The 17,004-nt window shown below is 34.2% G+C and overlaps 2 protein-coding genes across 2 annotated transcripts; one reads left to right on the forward strand and one right to left on the reverse strand.

Annotated features, from left to right (window-relative positions):
* Positions 1 to 452: 452 nt before the first annotated feature.
* On the forward strand, positions 453 to 9,582 carry LOC125832139 (transcription initiation factor IIE subunit alpha-like). The gene is made up of 10 exons (XM_049511285.1): positions 453 to 680; positions 1,118 to 1,240; positions 2,396 to 2,516; positions 3,582 to 3,710; positions 3,996 to 4,105; positions 4,199 to 4,382; positions 6,415 to 6,612; positions 7,237 to 7,464; positions 7,602 to 7,800; positions 9,239 to 9,582. Exons 1-10 carry the CDS (start codon positions 658 to 660, stop codon positions 9,340 to 9,342), a joined length of 1,419 nt encoding a protein of 472 aa, XP_049367242.1. The 5' UTR covers positions 453 to 657; the 3' UTR covers positions 9,343 to 9,582.
* A 581-nt stretch (positions 9,583 to 10,163) lies between these two features.
* LOC125832310 (ethylene-responsive transcription factor ERN1-like) lies at positions 10,164 to 11,171 on the reverse strand. The gene has a single exon (XM_049511450.1). It carries the CDS (start codon positions 11,169 to 11,171, stop codon positions 10,164 to 10,166), a length of 1,008 nt encoding a protein of 335 aa, XP_049367407.1.
* Between the last annotated feature and the right edge of the window lie 5,833 nt (positions 11,172 to 17,004).

Below are 17,004 nucleotides of genomic sequence, written 5' to 3' on the forward strand. Positions count from 1 at the left end.
AGGATTGATGATGAAAAAAAAAAGGCAAACAGAAAGTTGGAGAAGATGAAGAATGTTATTTCAGTGTTGAATTCAAATTGATTGGAGAGAGAACGATTTTGAATTTCAAATTGTAATGAAAGAATTAATTGATAAGATTGCGGGAGGGAAAATAGGGAGATATTAATGGAGTGAAATAAGGAAGAGAAAATGTGGGTTTTAGGAGTGTGAAGTTATGTATCGGCTGTTGGATTTTTGGAAGTAAAATAAGGGATTTTGATAATATTTTAGAATGATAGGGAATAATGGAAATTATGAAAAATAAAGGTGTATAGATTGGTAATTTTTCCAATTTTTAACCATAAACAAAATCAATACTCTTTTTTATTATAGTATTTTACTTAAATATATTAAACGTTATACAAAATCACTTTTACTCGAAAAGAAGAAATTAGGGTGAGAAGTGAAAATTTGGAAATAATTGGGGGTTCGGCAATCTTTATAAATACTACTCCAAATACCCCCAAAGATGGATTTTACAGCATTCCACCATCCCCTCTCTCCGGCGCCGATCTCATCCGCACTAATTTTCACGTACAAATCTTGGCGATAATTTAGGGATTCGAGGATCAAATTTTCACGTCTCACTGTATGAAAGTTCGGATTTAATTCAGCCAGATGAGTATTGAGCCATTCAATAGGTAAACTTCGTATTATGCCTGGGGTAACTTCAATATTGTCGCGATTACGAGGTGATTTAGAAACTGTTCTTTATTCTTCTGATGAAGAATGGGAATTACTAGATAGTTCGTCACCACTTCGACCTAATTCCAAGAATTTTCCTGGAACTATTTTTTCTTTATCAGACTTTGCTTCAACTATCTCAACAAAATTAAACAATATATACTTAAATTCAACTATCTCAACAAAATTAAACAATATATACTTAAATTATACATTTGAATAGTTCTAAATTTGTTTATCTATTCTAAATAAGTATATATACATGTGTATTTTGAGTTATTGAAATCTGTTGTTGTTGTTGCATGAGTGTAGCAAGATGCATCTGAAGTTTTTCATTGTCTTCCCTATTTGTTCATTTTCGGTTTCTTGTTATGTGGATTTATTTATTGGATAGGTTGGTGAAACTTGCGGCAAGAGCTTTCTATGATGACATTACAACTAAAGGCGACAATCAGCCCAAGTCTGGCAGAAGTGACAATCGAGGAATTGCAGTGGTGATTCTTGACGCACTCACAAGGTTATCAGAGGAAAAAATACGATGTTATTTGTGTAGTTATTTCTTACTTCTTCAGTCTGTTTTTAACTTAGAAACTTTATTTAGATATTTTCAAGAATTACATGCATAGTTTGTGCACAATTCACCCACACATCCACAACCTCATTGTATTTCAAGAATTGCATGTTTAGTTCATGAACAATTCACCCACACACCCACAAACTGCATTGTATTTTCAAGAATTGCTTGCTTTGTTTGTGCACAATTCACCCACACACCCACAAACTGCATTGTATTTTCAAAAATTGCATGTTTAGTTCATGAACAATTCACCCACACACCCACAAACTGCATTGTATTTTCAAGAGTTGCTTGCTTAGTTGTGCACAATTCACCTACACACCCACAAACTGCATTGTATTTCAAGAATTGCATGTTTAGTTCATGAACAATTCACCCACACACCCACACACCCACAAACTGCATTGTATTTTCAAGAATTGCTTGCTTAGTATGTGCACAATTCACCCACAAACCCACAAACTGCATTGTATTTTCAAAAATTGCATGTTTAGTTCATGAACAATTCACCCACACACCCACAAACTGCATTGTATTTTCAAGAGTTGCTTGCTTAGTTTGTGCACAATTCACCCACACACCCACAAACTGCATTGTATATCAAGAATTGCATGTTTAGTTCATGAACAATTCACCCACACACCCACAAACTGCATTGTATTTTCAAGAATTGCTTGCTTAGTTTGTGCACAATTCACCTACACACCCACAAATTGCATTGTATTTTAAAAAAAATTGCATAGTTTATTTGTGTAGTTATTTCTTACTTCTTCAGTCTGTTTTTAACTTAGAAACTTTGTTTAGATATTTTCAAGAATTGCATGCATAGTTTGTGCACAATTCACCCACACACCCACAAACTGCATTGTATTTCTAGAATTGCATGTTTAGTTCATGAAAAATTCCCACACACCCACAAACTGCATTGTATTTTCAAGAATTGCTTGCTTAGTTTGTGCACATTCACCCACACACCTACAAACTGCATTGTATTTTCAAAAAAAATTGCATGCTTAGTTTGTTCACAATTCACTAACACACCCACAAACTTCATTGTATTTTCAAGAATTGCATGCTTAAAAATCATTATTTCAGGCGGCAATGGGTGAGGGAAGAAGACTTGGCAAAGGACTTGAAGTTGCACACGAAACAATTACGCCGCACCTTGCGGTTCTTTGAAGAAGAAAAGCTCATCACACGGGACCATAGGAAGGAGGTTGGTTTTATGCTCTATTGCATAAAGATGATACCCGCTGCCCTTTTTCATTTACCTAGGATATTATTTTGGAAGATTTAGCCCTCTTGCTAACTTTAAGAAGGTTTAGTTTCAACATTGAGAGTGTTCCAGTCTTTAGATATCTGAAGCAGCTTCATCTGTTTCCTTAACTTAGCAATTGGTTCCCTTTTATACAAATTCCTCCTAAGTAAAGAGGAAGATGTGAGAAATTTGCTGTTTGGTAACCACATGGCTGTAAGGTGCACACTAAGCTGTGTCTCTTTATTCCATTTTGAAAATATGGTAGATCTTTGATGTAATTAATTCAAACAATATCTTATCTAAAAAATATGAAATTGTTACATAATTTTCTTTGGTTACCTACCAACACAAACAAACAATAAGGAAACCAAGGGTGAAGCTCAGTCTTACGTAGCTCATCTATTTGCTTAATCTAGCCAAAAAAAAAAATCACATTTTGTTATTATGAACCATGAAAAAGATGAATCCTATTTTGTAATTACCTTATGCATTAGTACGTTCTTCTACATGAGAATACTCTTTCAAGTTGATTTTTCTAGGAAATTCTATTTCTTCTTTGGTACCATGGTCCATGGTTCAAAACATTGAGACCTGTTAGGCAAATGCATTATGACAACAAGGAATAGGAAAGTTTTCAGTTACAAATACAAAGTAGCAGCATTTTGTCTTCTGTGTGTGCTCATATTTTTTTAACCTCAGCCCTCATTAACTTAATTGTATTGTGGGACAAACTAATGGCGTTTTAATGAATGCTTATGTATCCTCCTCCTTTTACAAAAGATGGTGGGTGGAAGGGGGTGATTTGGCGGCATATTCTCCCCGCCCCCCTGCCTGCCCTTATTAACTAGTTGCTAATGTGCAACCAAGTATACCCTCCTTCTGTGCCAAAAAATGATGGGTGAGAAGGGGGCGATTCAATTGTATATTCGTCTGTTATTATCACATACTACTAACATCAGATTTTGCCTGCAATTTCTGTGCTAAATAATCTGTCATTCGTTCTTTAACAATCTTCTGTTACAGGGAGCAAAGGGTGCTAAAGTATACAATTCTGCAGTTGCAGCTACTGTTGATGGCCTGCAGAATGGGAAAGAAGGAGATGACAAAATAAAGATGCATACTCATTCTTATTGCTGCCTGGACTATGCACAGGTTCCCACCCCAAATCCCTTATTTACCAACTTCGTGTAGATTTATTGAAGTATTCTGATACTTCTAGTCATAGCATTTCCCAACTTGACTGATAGACAAACAACCAAGAGACATGAGAGACTTAAGTAATCTATAGTAACAAACACTTTTGCTTATTATGGTACTAGCACAAGCATTGATTGTTGAGCAGGGATAACTTCTCATTCATCTTGATATCATTGATATTTAACTAAATTGGTACTTTCATGGAAGTTAAAGATTCAAGGGGCATTTCAAATTCTGCAGATATATGATGTCGTGAGGTACAGACTGCACCGAATGAAGAAAAAGTTAAGAGATGAGCTGGATAACAAAAACACAGTGCAGGAGTATATTTGTCCCAACTGTGGGAAAAGGTTCTGCCTTCAATACTGCTGCTAGGTTTTGGCGTTTTGATAGGTATGCATCTCATGACAAACTCAGGATTTACCTTAAATATGCGAATTCAGATATACTGCGTTGGATGCGTTGCGGCTGATCTCTCCTGTGGATGAGTACTTCCACTGTGAAAGTTGCAATGGGGAACTAGTGGCAGAGAGCGACAAGCTAGCTTCTCAAGGGACCACCGATGGGGATGACAATGATAGGAGACGCCGCCGCGAAAAGTTGGAAGACATGCTTCATAGGGTGGAGGTTTGTCTTCTTTCTGTGTTATGTTTTAGGGTGTTATATTTTTTTTCTCGTTGGAGGTTGATATATAAGGTGCTCTCTCTTTTAAATTATATTCATCTCATTTGGTCATGTCATACTGCTGGCTCTCGGGTTGGGGTGTTTAGTGTTCAGAACGTGATAAATGAAGCAAGAGCAAGAGCGAGACTGAGAGAGCATAGTGCAGTGGGTTTTTAAGCGTCTTATTGCTCCAGGTCCTTAGGTGGATATATACACATATACACAAAAAGAAGTCAGTGAACTGTTTTGGCATTTGAATCTATACATCTTTGCTAGTTTGCTCTTGTTACTTCATACATTTTCAATGTCCACAGTTACTAAATTATGCTGTTTGCTTTAACTTATGTTCATCTATAAAAAGCTTATGTTTATCTTAAAGAAACTTATGTTCATCTTACACTTTTCATTTAAATATGTTCATTGCTTTGTTGTCTTGCATGTTTTCAAGATGAATGTGGACTTAATAATTTATATGTTGACTTAACACATCAGCTTTCAGCTTTTTATATTCTTGGTTTGGTTGGTAACAGAGAGTCCTTAGGTATATAATATGGGAGTTTGACCTGCATATTGATGCCTAATGGATATTCTCCCGTTCAGGGGTATCCTCTCTACTCAATTTTTTGGCACACCTATTACTAACTACATCAATAGATGTGTTCTCTTTGATTCTGAACTTCTTTTGAACAAAGAATTGTGCTTGCTGTTTCCCATATCAAAAAACCAATTTTGTTCTCACAATTATGATATACTCCCGATGTTCCATTTTATATGGCACTCAGTGCTTCTTTAGTTTGTTAAAAAATGGCACTTTCCATATTTGGGAACTCTTTTAACTTAAAACTTCTAATTCTACCCTTAATGGCATGCCTAATGTCATGGGATGTTTGAAATGTACTTTTTCTTTATCAAAAAGTTTTTTAAGTGTACGGTTGGTATGTGTCAAACGTTTTTCTTTCTTAAAGCCTTGGTGCACCCATGAGATCCCTGGGATAGAAAAATGAGATAGAACACCATATTGTTGTGTAGGCTCTCTACTTTTTTCTTTTGGTGTACCTGCATACAGGAGACTTTCCTAATTTAATGAAATCACTCTACTTCATTAAATTTTTTTTGGAGTGAGTGCAATTTGAAGCTATCTATTCTTTTTGCTATCACTGTTAGTGGAGGGATTTATATACACCGCCTCTTGTCCCTTATCTCTTTTTGGCGCACCCATGAAATCTCTAGAACTCTAGAAGCATTGAAGATTGGGTGTTGTAAGATTGACTTGACCAAGACCTATAGTTGCTTTGTATTTTAGGTAAACTTCATGCTTAAATTTTAATACGATCATGCTTCTTTGTTCTAAATGAGATAAGGGCATTTTGTGCTCTTTTTTAAAGTATGTAATCTGATTACTTTACTTGATTAAAAAAAGTATATAATCTGATTACTTGGTAGAAAAGAGGGTGTCATAAGACAGATCTATGAAGTTCTGTTCTTGTTTTGGTTGAAAATTGGTGGAGTCCCTCTCTGTTTCTCCCTTTCTGTATCTGCCAAATTGCATGCTTCTCTATATCTTTCTTTTGGCCTGAAGGAATTTGATTTTATCTTTCAGTTTAATAGAGCATAATTTTTTGGGTAGCTTTGAAAGAATTTCTTTAACTTGTATAGGCTGAATTTTTTAAGGAGAGATCGTGTCTTGTCATCTAGTTTGAAAAGAGATTTTCTACTACGAAATCAATGAACTATTCCTCAATCTGTGAACTAGTTGGGACAATTTTGACAGCGTCTATTTTAGTATTACTACTTCTCTTGGATTATTTAATTTTCTTTTGGACGAGCTATAGCCCCTTGTTGTTTTGATCTCTATAACAATTGGTGAATTATAAAAAACCTTTTCCTCCTTTCCTTTTTATTTAATTGTAACCCTGGATATCTGAGAACAGTTGACTTGTTACCATCTCTTTCCTGTGCATCTGGTTCAGTTTACTGAGAACTAAAAGAATTGTAGGCACAACTCAAACCACTGATGGATCAACTTGCCAGAGTAAAAGATTTACCTGCTCCCGAGTTTGGAAGCCTTCAAGCATGGGAAGTGCGAGCCAATGCTGTGGCCCGTGGTGCAAATGGAGATAATGCAAATGACTCAAAGTCAGGACAAGGGCTTGGATTTGGTGGAACACCTATGCCGTTTGTAGGGGAGACAAAGGTTCTTTTGCCCAACTGGAAAAGGAAAAAAGAAATACTGTTGTTACAGTCTTTTACTTGGAAGCTCATCATTATGTGTTTCTAGTTGCTTCTGATGCTTCTTGGAAATGCAATGCAGTGATTTTGGTGTATATTCATGCTCATGCATCTTAGTTACGACTTGCATGTACATGAATTTTTCCAACACACACTCACACATCTGAACTGGATTTTAATGCACTAGTCCATACAGTGAGGTTGCACAACATAGCTTTTGCTCTGTGTTAAGTAGTCTTCTGATCAAATCTTGAAAACAACCATTTTAACCCCCCTCCTTTTATTGCAACATTGGAATTTTTCTCCCTTTTGTACCTGTGAACATCTTGGTTATTTGTTTATACTATATACAAACTTCTGTTTCCTTTCTCACTGATAACTTGAGTCTATATTTATCCTTTAGCAACTGCTTTTTTCTCAATAATACATTATGTAGCAATTGCTCTGAATGCTTTCAATAAAATATCTCTGTCTTTCCTTATGAATTTGATGGAGATAGTGCCCAAGTTATGTAAGATGTTGATTGAGTGAAATACACCCTGAAACTATTGTGTCATGAATTTAAACCACTTTTTGCTGTTGATTGCAGGTTGAAGTTGCTTTCTCTGGTCTTGAAGAAAAAGGAGATATCAAATCTGATGTTTCAGTTACACCAATGAAAGTTTTGCCTCCATGGATGATAAAGGAGGGAATGAATCTTACAAAAGAGCAGCGTGGAGAGGTCAAGCAAGAATCAAATATGGAGGGTACTTCTGCTGCAGCAGGATTATCTGATGACAAGAAGTCCATAGGATTTGAAGATGTTAAAAATATACAGGTTAAGGTCATTGCCTTTTGTATGGTTCATTACCTCTTCCTGCCCTTCTCTTATTCTGCCCTGTCCTTTCTTGCTTGAGTTCTCCATATGCTGTATATTGATGCTTTAATGCCTTTTTTTCTTCTTGGTTTTGGTAGGATGAATATATTAAGGCATATTATGAGGCTTTATTCAAGCGGCAAAAAGAGCAAGAAGAAGCTACCAAAATGTTACCGGAAACATCAACTACAGATGGAGTGTATAACACCTCTACTGAGCGCCAAGTTGGCATGAAATCCAAACGTGAAGAGGAGGATGAAGGAGAGGATGTTGAATGGGAGGAGGCCCCACCTGCAGGTAATTTTATATTTTATATTGTTCATATACTTCAATCTCTTAAGTGGTTGAGGATAGGAGGACTGTTCAAAGAAGTTGATAATGGAGGTGCTAGTGATTGAAGTTATTAGCTTGCTACATCATGAGGTTCAGCTCCCTTACCTTGTTCGTTGATGGGAGTTGCTGGTGTTGTACTGTCAACTGTGTACTGCTTTGCTATGAGCCATTCATGGTGCAACCGTAAAAAAGATACTATTATGCAAATTCTTTCTTGAGTCCTTATAAAATGGAGAGAGACCATAAATGGAACAAATGGATCAAAATGATATACTTTGTGCTGATCAGAACCTCTGGGGTTTAGCTGCTTTAAGTGTTGGTCTTATTTTTTTTTTGGTTTCCCGCAAATTCCAAAGTTTCCTCCTCTATGTCTACTTTAACAGCGAGGACAACACTTCTTCTCCTAATTGTTAAATATTATTCTGAAAAATTACCGCTAACACAAACTGTGGTATTTAAAAGGGAGCAGGGTAGAGGGGTTGGCCAATATTCTGAACCTTTGGACACACTGCGGTTGGGACAAGCTAACACAAGGGAGATTTTTTGGGTATCAAAAGATTTTTAAAAATAAAAGGAACATCTAGAACATTGAATAAAATGCAACTTGTCAAAGTATGCTAACAACTCTTCACATCTTTCACGAATTAATCTGAAAGAGCTTAGGCACATACTCACAGCACCTATAGTTCTGAATAACATACTCAATTTATACACTTATATATCATAGAGATGCCAAGAAAGTGATTACATACACAATTTTCTGTCCTGTTTGAATAAAACAACTAGTCTACGAAAGCTGAGAACTGAAATATATGGCCATGTGGGAATCCATGCAAGAGAAGGAGAGATATGGATAATTCTGTTTGAGAATACTTAAGGTTCCAGAGTTACTCGAGCCTTGACTTTCTAGAATGTAATGGTCTTTCAAAATTTTGTTACTCAATAACAGAAATCGATTGCAAATGCCATGCAATCTCTGTGTAGTTTATAGAAGTTGTTCCTGTAAACTGAGCAACATGTGTCGTGCACTTCGCACTTCCTAGGAAGTAGTAGTCTTAGACTATTAAGAGTGGCAGTAGATACACTTTGGATAAGGAGAAGGTGTAATGATTTTCCCACGAAGTTCAGTTCAGGTGTGTAGGTGAAACTTAGCGACCAGTTAGAGGGATCTTCTAACTTCTTATAGTTAGTATGATGTGTTACTTTGTTCTGCTTGCTTGATTAGAGTTTTATAGGTGATGATCACTGCTAAATTTTGTCTTCTCCCAATTTTTAGGCTCTGATTCTTCTTTCCTTTTCTCCCGAGTCCTGCTTCTTCATTTTCACTTTCAATTTATAGGTCGTGTTTGATTTGCTTAGTTTTGAAGTTCAACTATCATGTTCACATTGGGTATGTTTTCAGGTAATACTACAACTGGAAATCTCAAGGTAGACTTGAATGTTCAAGCAGATGCTTCTGAAGACGACAACGATGAAGAAGATGACATAGACTGGGAAGAAGGTTGATGGTCAAAGTAATTTTTAAGCTGCAAAATAAAAATGCAGACTGCCTGAAGTCTGCATGCATGTTTGTAGCTTCGTGAAGAGAGTACCATCGTCATCCTGACATGGGGGTCGTTTGGTTAAAAGAAACTAAGCTATGTAGGAATTGTGTAATACAAGGACTAATAACGCATTATTTTTATTGAGTGTTTTTTTTTGGCACTAGAAATGGGATATACAAGGTAAAATTCAAAATTTGGGTTTACTTTTTTAAATTTAATAGAATTTAAAGAGTACTGATGATGGATTTGAGGAAAAGATGGAGTGATTTTGTCTTTTGATGTTTAACCTATGTATTGTTATTCCATATTATATCAGGTATAGTTTATAATATATGATGGATTTAGGCGTTAGCAATGTAATGCTCACTTTAGGACTCAGGTACACATAAATCCTCCCATAACACTCTCTATATCTACCTTGTTTCCACTTTCAAGTTTCAACAATATTTTTAGTGGGAGCATTGATTTAATTTTGAAGTCCAGAGAAATACAGTAAGAAAGCATTAAACACAAATCATCCCATAAGTCTCTGTGAGGCTTTGTTATTGGTAATAAGTAATATCATAAAATAGTAACAAAACGAGACATTAAAGAAGCGACAAGAGGGGTTGCTTGGATGATAAACACTCTCCACCTCCAACCTGACGTTTTTGGGTTTGAGTCTCCAATGGAGCAACAAGAGTGGGAGAGGTGAAAAGAAGACGACGACATAAAAGAACTCTAAAAAGAATAAAGAATTCTATTAACTCTGATGTCTATCAAAGCATAAATCTGAAACTCTTCTCACACAGATGATAAAAGGAAGGGATCCCAAACTGCATTGTCACCAACACCCCAAAGCCCATTTTCAAACTGCAGGAACTGTTGTTCAGTTGGAACTGAAGCTATTTGTGTTAATCCATTCATATCGGGCATCATTATTGACCCATTTAAAGCATCTACTTCCCCAAATGTAGACAAATCAACCATTGGTTCACTAACTGAAACTGGCCATGTACAAGTAGAAGTAGTACTATTACCACCACCAAAAATGTTAGTGTTAATGTTATTATTTATAGTAGTACTAAATGAAACCTCGTCTTGGACTCGACTCATTTGTGGTTCTCCCCATGGTAATCGTCCTTGCTCGTTAGCCCACATTATCGCTGAATTTGTCCCACTATACCACTGGTTATCTTGACATTGTGACGATGAGATCATGGGCTGATAATCGTTCGTCATGAGGCTTATGTAATCAAGATTGTGATTTCCCCTGAACAAGTCATCAGAATAATTGTCAATTTTAGGTAATTTCTCAGTTTGTGAGGGTGTTTTCTTGATTTCAATACAAGGTAGTGATGGTTTAACTTTGGATGCTAATTGAGAAGTTGAATTAGAGGCATAAGCTTGAATGAAAGATCTTGAATTCTTGCTGTTAAAGAGTTTAGCTTTAAGTGCACCAACAAGACTATTTTCAGTTTCCTCTGTTCTGCAGGCTTCTTCAAAGTTAAAAGGCTCAGAATTTTCAAGAATATTACTACCTTGGTGGGAATCAGACGCGGGTAGTTCAAAATTAGTACGAGCATTAGCCCCTCTTAATGTGCGAGCAGCTTGATCATATGCCCTTGCAGCATCCTCAGCAGTGTCAAAAGTACCAAGCCATAGCCTCACCTTTTGTAAAGAATCTTTGATCTCTGCAACCCATCTTCCTGATGGCCTTTGGCGAACACCAACAAATCTTGGATGGCCCCTTGATGATGGTTTTCTTCGTGTTCTAATACGGTCACTTGGCTGGGGTGCTGGTGGCTTCATTATTGAATATGTTTGGTTGAAATTGGAATCAAAAGTTCATGGTAAGGTAGTCTGTCTCTAAGCTTGGTGTCTTGAACTGCTGAAGGTATAAAATGGAGAAGGTATCTTTGAATTGTCACAAATGGACTAGAGGAAATGATATTCCTCTGTATATAAAATTATAAACACAGAATGATTGTTGCAGGCCATGTTGGTTCTATCGACTGAAATCATAAAATATGAACGAATTATGGCAAGACATGGACGATTTTATATAGTTGTACTATGTGCTAATGCAGACGCCTCCAAATGTATATGTTGTTTTCAGAATGATGTGATCAATATAATTTGGATATTGTAGACATTCTGGTGCCCCTTATATACATTCAATGCAACAAATGGCAATTAGTCACTAGGAAACACAATTTTTTAAAAAGATTTCTGGTGAACTCAAAGACCAGATCAACTCTATAACTTGACTAGTTCTACAGGTTAGATAAATGTGAATTAATATTTATGTTGTAATGACAAGATATATGTATCAATGAGTACGTTAATAAAGTTTAAGGTTCATTCGATAAGTTATTGAATTTAATGTAACAAATAAGCAACATGATATGAAAATATGTGTTGGAGATATTAGCCTAGATTGTGCGTCATAAATAGTCCAAAGAACAATTATTTGGTTTAGTATTTGATTAAAACGTTGTCATATGAATGGCCTCTTCATAGGAGGTTCAAAAGGGGTTGAGAAGAGATTGATAAATTAAGTACCAAGGAATGGATCAGAAGACTCTGTTGGGCTAAAACGGTTCAAGAATACTCTTAATATAACGTGATATTATCCACTTAGGATCAAGTTTTTCCTAAAAGATCTCATGCCATTAAGTATATTGAACACCTCCAATGTGACGGACAATCTTCAAAGCTACGGGCAAATGTCGTAAACTGGCCCATAGACAGGCAAATACACTAACCCGAGCCTCATGCCACACTCCACCATCTTCATACTAATCCTGCCAAATCAGTGGTTCGATATTAGTTTTCTGAGTGAAAGTTGAGAGATTTAAATAAAAGTATTGTCAATTAAATTTGTGTTTTTTTTAAAAAATATTATACTAATAAAATAAAAAAAATATTAAATATTAATTAAAAATCTACATGCATCACAAAAAACCACGTGATTAGTTATTTTTAATTATAAAATCATCACATTTTAAATTATCTACGCAGCGCAACGCGCGGACACTTATACTAATTTTTAATAATAAGAGTGATATAATTTACAGAATATTCATTCAAAGTATTCATCACATAAGACTTCTTTTTCTTTTCAACTATCAATATGAGACTTTATTTTTGCGCGCACACAACTCACTCATGCTAGCCAATTTTTGAGGCAAGAAAAAACACAACTCCACTACTAGCAAGGTGGATGATTGTCCAAATTTCACCTACTACTTTCAAATGACTAATTGTTGTATAAACCACATAAATCTAAGTTTATGGAGAATCGATGTTTTTTGGAAAAAAACATAGTAATAGGGTCGATGAAATTAAGGTGAAACCGACAAAGAGTTATTACATTATATTAGTTATATTAAGGCATTCAAAAAAATTCAAAGTCGATTGCCACTTCCGAAAGAAAAGGCCTCAAGCCGCTGAGGTCTATTGTCTTCACCTGCTCCTAACACAATAGGAAAGAAGATTTGTCCCCTATCCTCTCATCACTTTAATTTTCGTGCTATTAATGAACAACTACAATAATATGTTCAGTCTAGTCCTTCACAAATGAGATTTGTTTCCCAACCTTTATAAGTAGAAAGATTATTTCTTATAGATACTCAGATCGAAAGAGAAGTTTTCGAAGCAGAATGATCCAAAAAAAAAAAAAAACACATGACAGCAAAATAGTCAGGCACAAGACGAATGAAACAACAAATTGTAATACATATTGAAGAATACGTTATTAATGTATGAAAGTACAATTGTATGTTGAAATAACGTTGGCCTACGTTAAGTAACACTTTCTATCAAGTCATATATGGTAACCTAAAATTAGAGTGATAACTTGTTATAATGAGATAAATCATAAAATTTTTTATTATTTATATTGTTGAAAAGTGAATTCCTATAATAAAAGGTATTTTCTAGAATACAAAGTGTTTGAACATAACTGGACTACAGCACGCGCATCAAAGTCCAAAATTAAATTTAACTTCCTTTCATTGTACTACTTGAAAGTTGAAATACCTAACCTTTGACTATAGTAATTTTGGGGAGATAAATGGGGATCTTGCACGAAGAAATTGCATTTAATTAATAATAAAACTATTTATATTACAAAATAATAATAAAAAAAAGTGCTCATAGTCCATGGACCTCACTTCTAAAATGGAAAATTATCAGAGAATTAATGTTCTCTCTTTAATTAGTGGTAATTAAAGTTGATATTGTTAATTTCTAGCATATCTTGACCAAAATATTCTCCTCCATTTTGTAATGATTTTTGTTGACTCTGTAAAAAGAAATTGCACATGAAAATTAAAAAGAATAAAATTAACTTAAAATAAATACACTAATCTTGAGTTTCACTAGTAATTGATCAATTTGTATAGTAAGCAAGAATAAATCAATGATTTCTGCTTTGAGCCTTTGATAATAAAGTTTTAGTAGATTCTACTAGATTTTAATTTTCTTTCTTCCGTGATTAAATAAGTAAATAAATGTCAATTACAATAAAGAGCAAAAATAAAAAGAAAGTCCAAAAATATTTCAATAAGGAATTAGTTCAATGGCTCTTTCTTGTCTTGTTTGCTACATGTATATTCAATGGCTCAAATGAAGAGTCATGATGTGCAATGGGCTTCTTGATGGCTTTCGCTGTTCTTCATATAGTAATTTCGAACCATGCTACTATAGGTTACACTTCGTACATTCGTAGTATCATTTTCTAAAGTAACAATGTTATGATGTCCTTCTAAAGAGTTTAAGTTATATATATTGTCAGTATTAAAAAATAACTAAATTTATGATTATCGGATCATCTTAAAAAACAACTAGCTAGATATAGTTGATTACTTGATTATGATAAGGAGTTAGTAACTTGGAAAATAGGACCACCAAAGAATGTAGTGTGGAGGATGGGGTTGTTCCTGTCTTAATCAAAGGTCTCGGATTCAACGGATTCAAATGTTGTGAATGAAAAAATTCTTGATCGAGAGCGCTTCCTCCCAAATAAAACCCTACACAAATCCAAATATAATCGAACTCGTTCATCCGATTCACAACTTTAGCTCAAACGTATATATGACTTGAAACATTAATCAAATATATAAGAATAAATTTCAATTTCAAACACAATAAGTCGAATAGGTTGTAAACTTTTAAGCTCGAATTTTATAAAGTGCGACTCTTGAATTTATCTACGTTTCCTTCATGAAAAAAAAACAAAATTAATTAAAGTACTTCCTATTGAATTTAATGATCACTTTACCGTGTCAAATTTTTTTTATGTTTCGTGTCAATGTAATTAACTAATTATATAGGTTTCTTATTTTTCAAAGTTAAATAATAGGGGCCATGCATTTTCCATTAATTAAAATGAAAATAATATAAGGTTTGACTAAGGAAACTTTAATGGCCACTCTAACGTGAACGCAAAGCAAGTTTTTATTGGAGGAAAATTAAATGTCGACAAACTTTGCCTCCCTCTCCGTATTATTTGGACCTCCATCTCCCTCTTTTTCTCAGTCCATTTACTTATGAACTATATTATTTTCTTCGTCCATTTTTTTGGTAAAGTTATTTCTATCATTTATTGTTTTTTAATTCATGTGTCAAGTTAATAGTAGACAACTATTGTTGAACGGTGTAAGCAATTAGTTACTATATATATAAACAAAATAGAAAAGTTGATTTTGATGATCAAAGCTTAATTAGTTTTGGAGATCAAGTAAAGTCTCATGGAAGCAAAAACATTGCTCCCATGTCAACCTGCAGCTTATGTAACAACAACTCTATTTCTAATTGCTTCTTTCACTCTTCAACTTCAACTTCAACTTCAAGATCTAAAATTCCCATATTAATACTACTATTTCTTCTATATACTGTCATATGCTTTTCTGATCTCCATGCTCCCTTTTCTCTCCCGTTATTATTATGGCAGTAATATTCAAAATTGTTACTAAGAAGTGTCTATTCGCTCTCATTCTTTCGATTGCTATCGTCTTCTGTCTTATTCATGGATGGTGTAATTACTCCGATAATGTGATTTTGAGCAGCAGAAGAGAATTGATTGCAACCAAATTTGATTTCACGCCTTTTATGCCACGTCATCATCACCGGAAACACCTGTCTCCGTTGCCTGAAACTGAGATTGATCCGGTTTACGGTGTCGAAAAACGCCTAGTTCCTTCGGGCCCAAATCCGCTTCACCATTGAGGTTTAATTTTATAGTCCGTGCATTAATATATTCATCATCAGTGCTACTATATATTGTTACAATTTGTAATCTGTTGTTAAGGATCAAGCACGACGACGCATAATTTTTGTATTATATGAGAAAAGTTCCAGATCATATCAATTTTCTTTTTTTCATCTTCAAATTATTTGATTTATTTCATAGTTTTCGATATATTGATCAGACTTTCATGTGGATTGCTGGTCTAGCTAGCTAGCTGTTTTGCTCTGAAATTGTTAGCACTAATCATTTTTTTTATTAATATGATTAATAAAAACTTTGGATCATGGAAAATCATGGAAAGGGTGATAAATATAATTATATTAATTGTCATTGGGATGTTAAAATTAGTCTGTTTGTGACGGCACGGCAAGTTAGGGGGAGGGGGGTTGAGAAATGATGGCACTACAACTGGTATATACAATGTGTTGTCATTATATTATTATTATTATTATTTTGTGTGTGAGGGTGGGGGGTTATGATGGGAACCTTGAAATACTAGATACAGATATATAACCAAAGACATGCTTAGAAAGTGTGGTTGACTTTGTGACATTTATTTTACTATTATTATTTTCATCTCAATTTATATGAGAATAGAAAAAAATTGATAGCAATTTATTCGTATGCTCTTTAAATATTTTAAATTGTTATTTCTTGTGATTTCTGATACTTTTTATGTATTTTCTCCGTTTCATTTTACTTGATGGCTTTATTAAAAATATATTATTATTTTTTTATTTGTTCATTTTGAGTTTTAATGTATCATTAATAAGATTAGTTTGGTAAAATACATTTTTAATAAAAAAATAAATTAAGCATTATGTCAAGTTAACATGAGTCAAATAATCTGACAGAGAGTGGGTGGATATAAATTATTTTTCGAAAACCTAAAAGATTATATGTCCGAATTCAGGGTAAGTACTAATAATACTAGACTCCATTTGTTTTTGGTTTTTTGTTACTTGATTTTGTAAATTAATAATGTTAGACTCCTCCTTTTCGCTTTCATTATTTTTTAAATGCTTCCTTTTTTCCCTTTCCTTCTACTATTTTGGTTAGTTTATGATGAGATCATGAATAGTATTTGATTGCAAACATACACCAAATGATCCATAAAACATGCAACTGGTCTCAAGATCATACGGTCTCATTTGATTGATAATTAATTAGTATTTATTTAGTTTAGTTTGTATGTAAAGTTACATACTTAGTCTTCTAGTGATCATAATTCAAACACCATTTATAAATGCTTTAGTTTTACCCTATTCAATATATTTGACGATTGATGGTGTATTTGGTAATATAGAAAATGTTTTCTAAATTATCTTTTTCAATAATCAAGTTCTCTCTAATATAATGTTAGATTGACATGAATAGTTTCCTCAATAC

The sequence above is a fragment of the Solanum verrucosum genome, unplaced genomic scaffold (assembly GCF_900185275.1).
Source record: "Solanum verrucosum unplaced genomic scaffold, falcon-dt-bn FXZP01000009.1, whole genome shotgun sequence".
NCBI classification, from domain to species: Eukaryota; Viridiplantae; Streptophyta; class Magnoliopsida; order Solanales; family Solanaceae; genus Solanum; species Solanum verrucosum.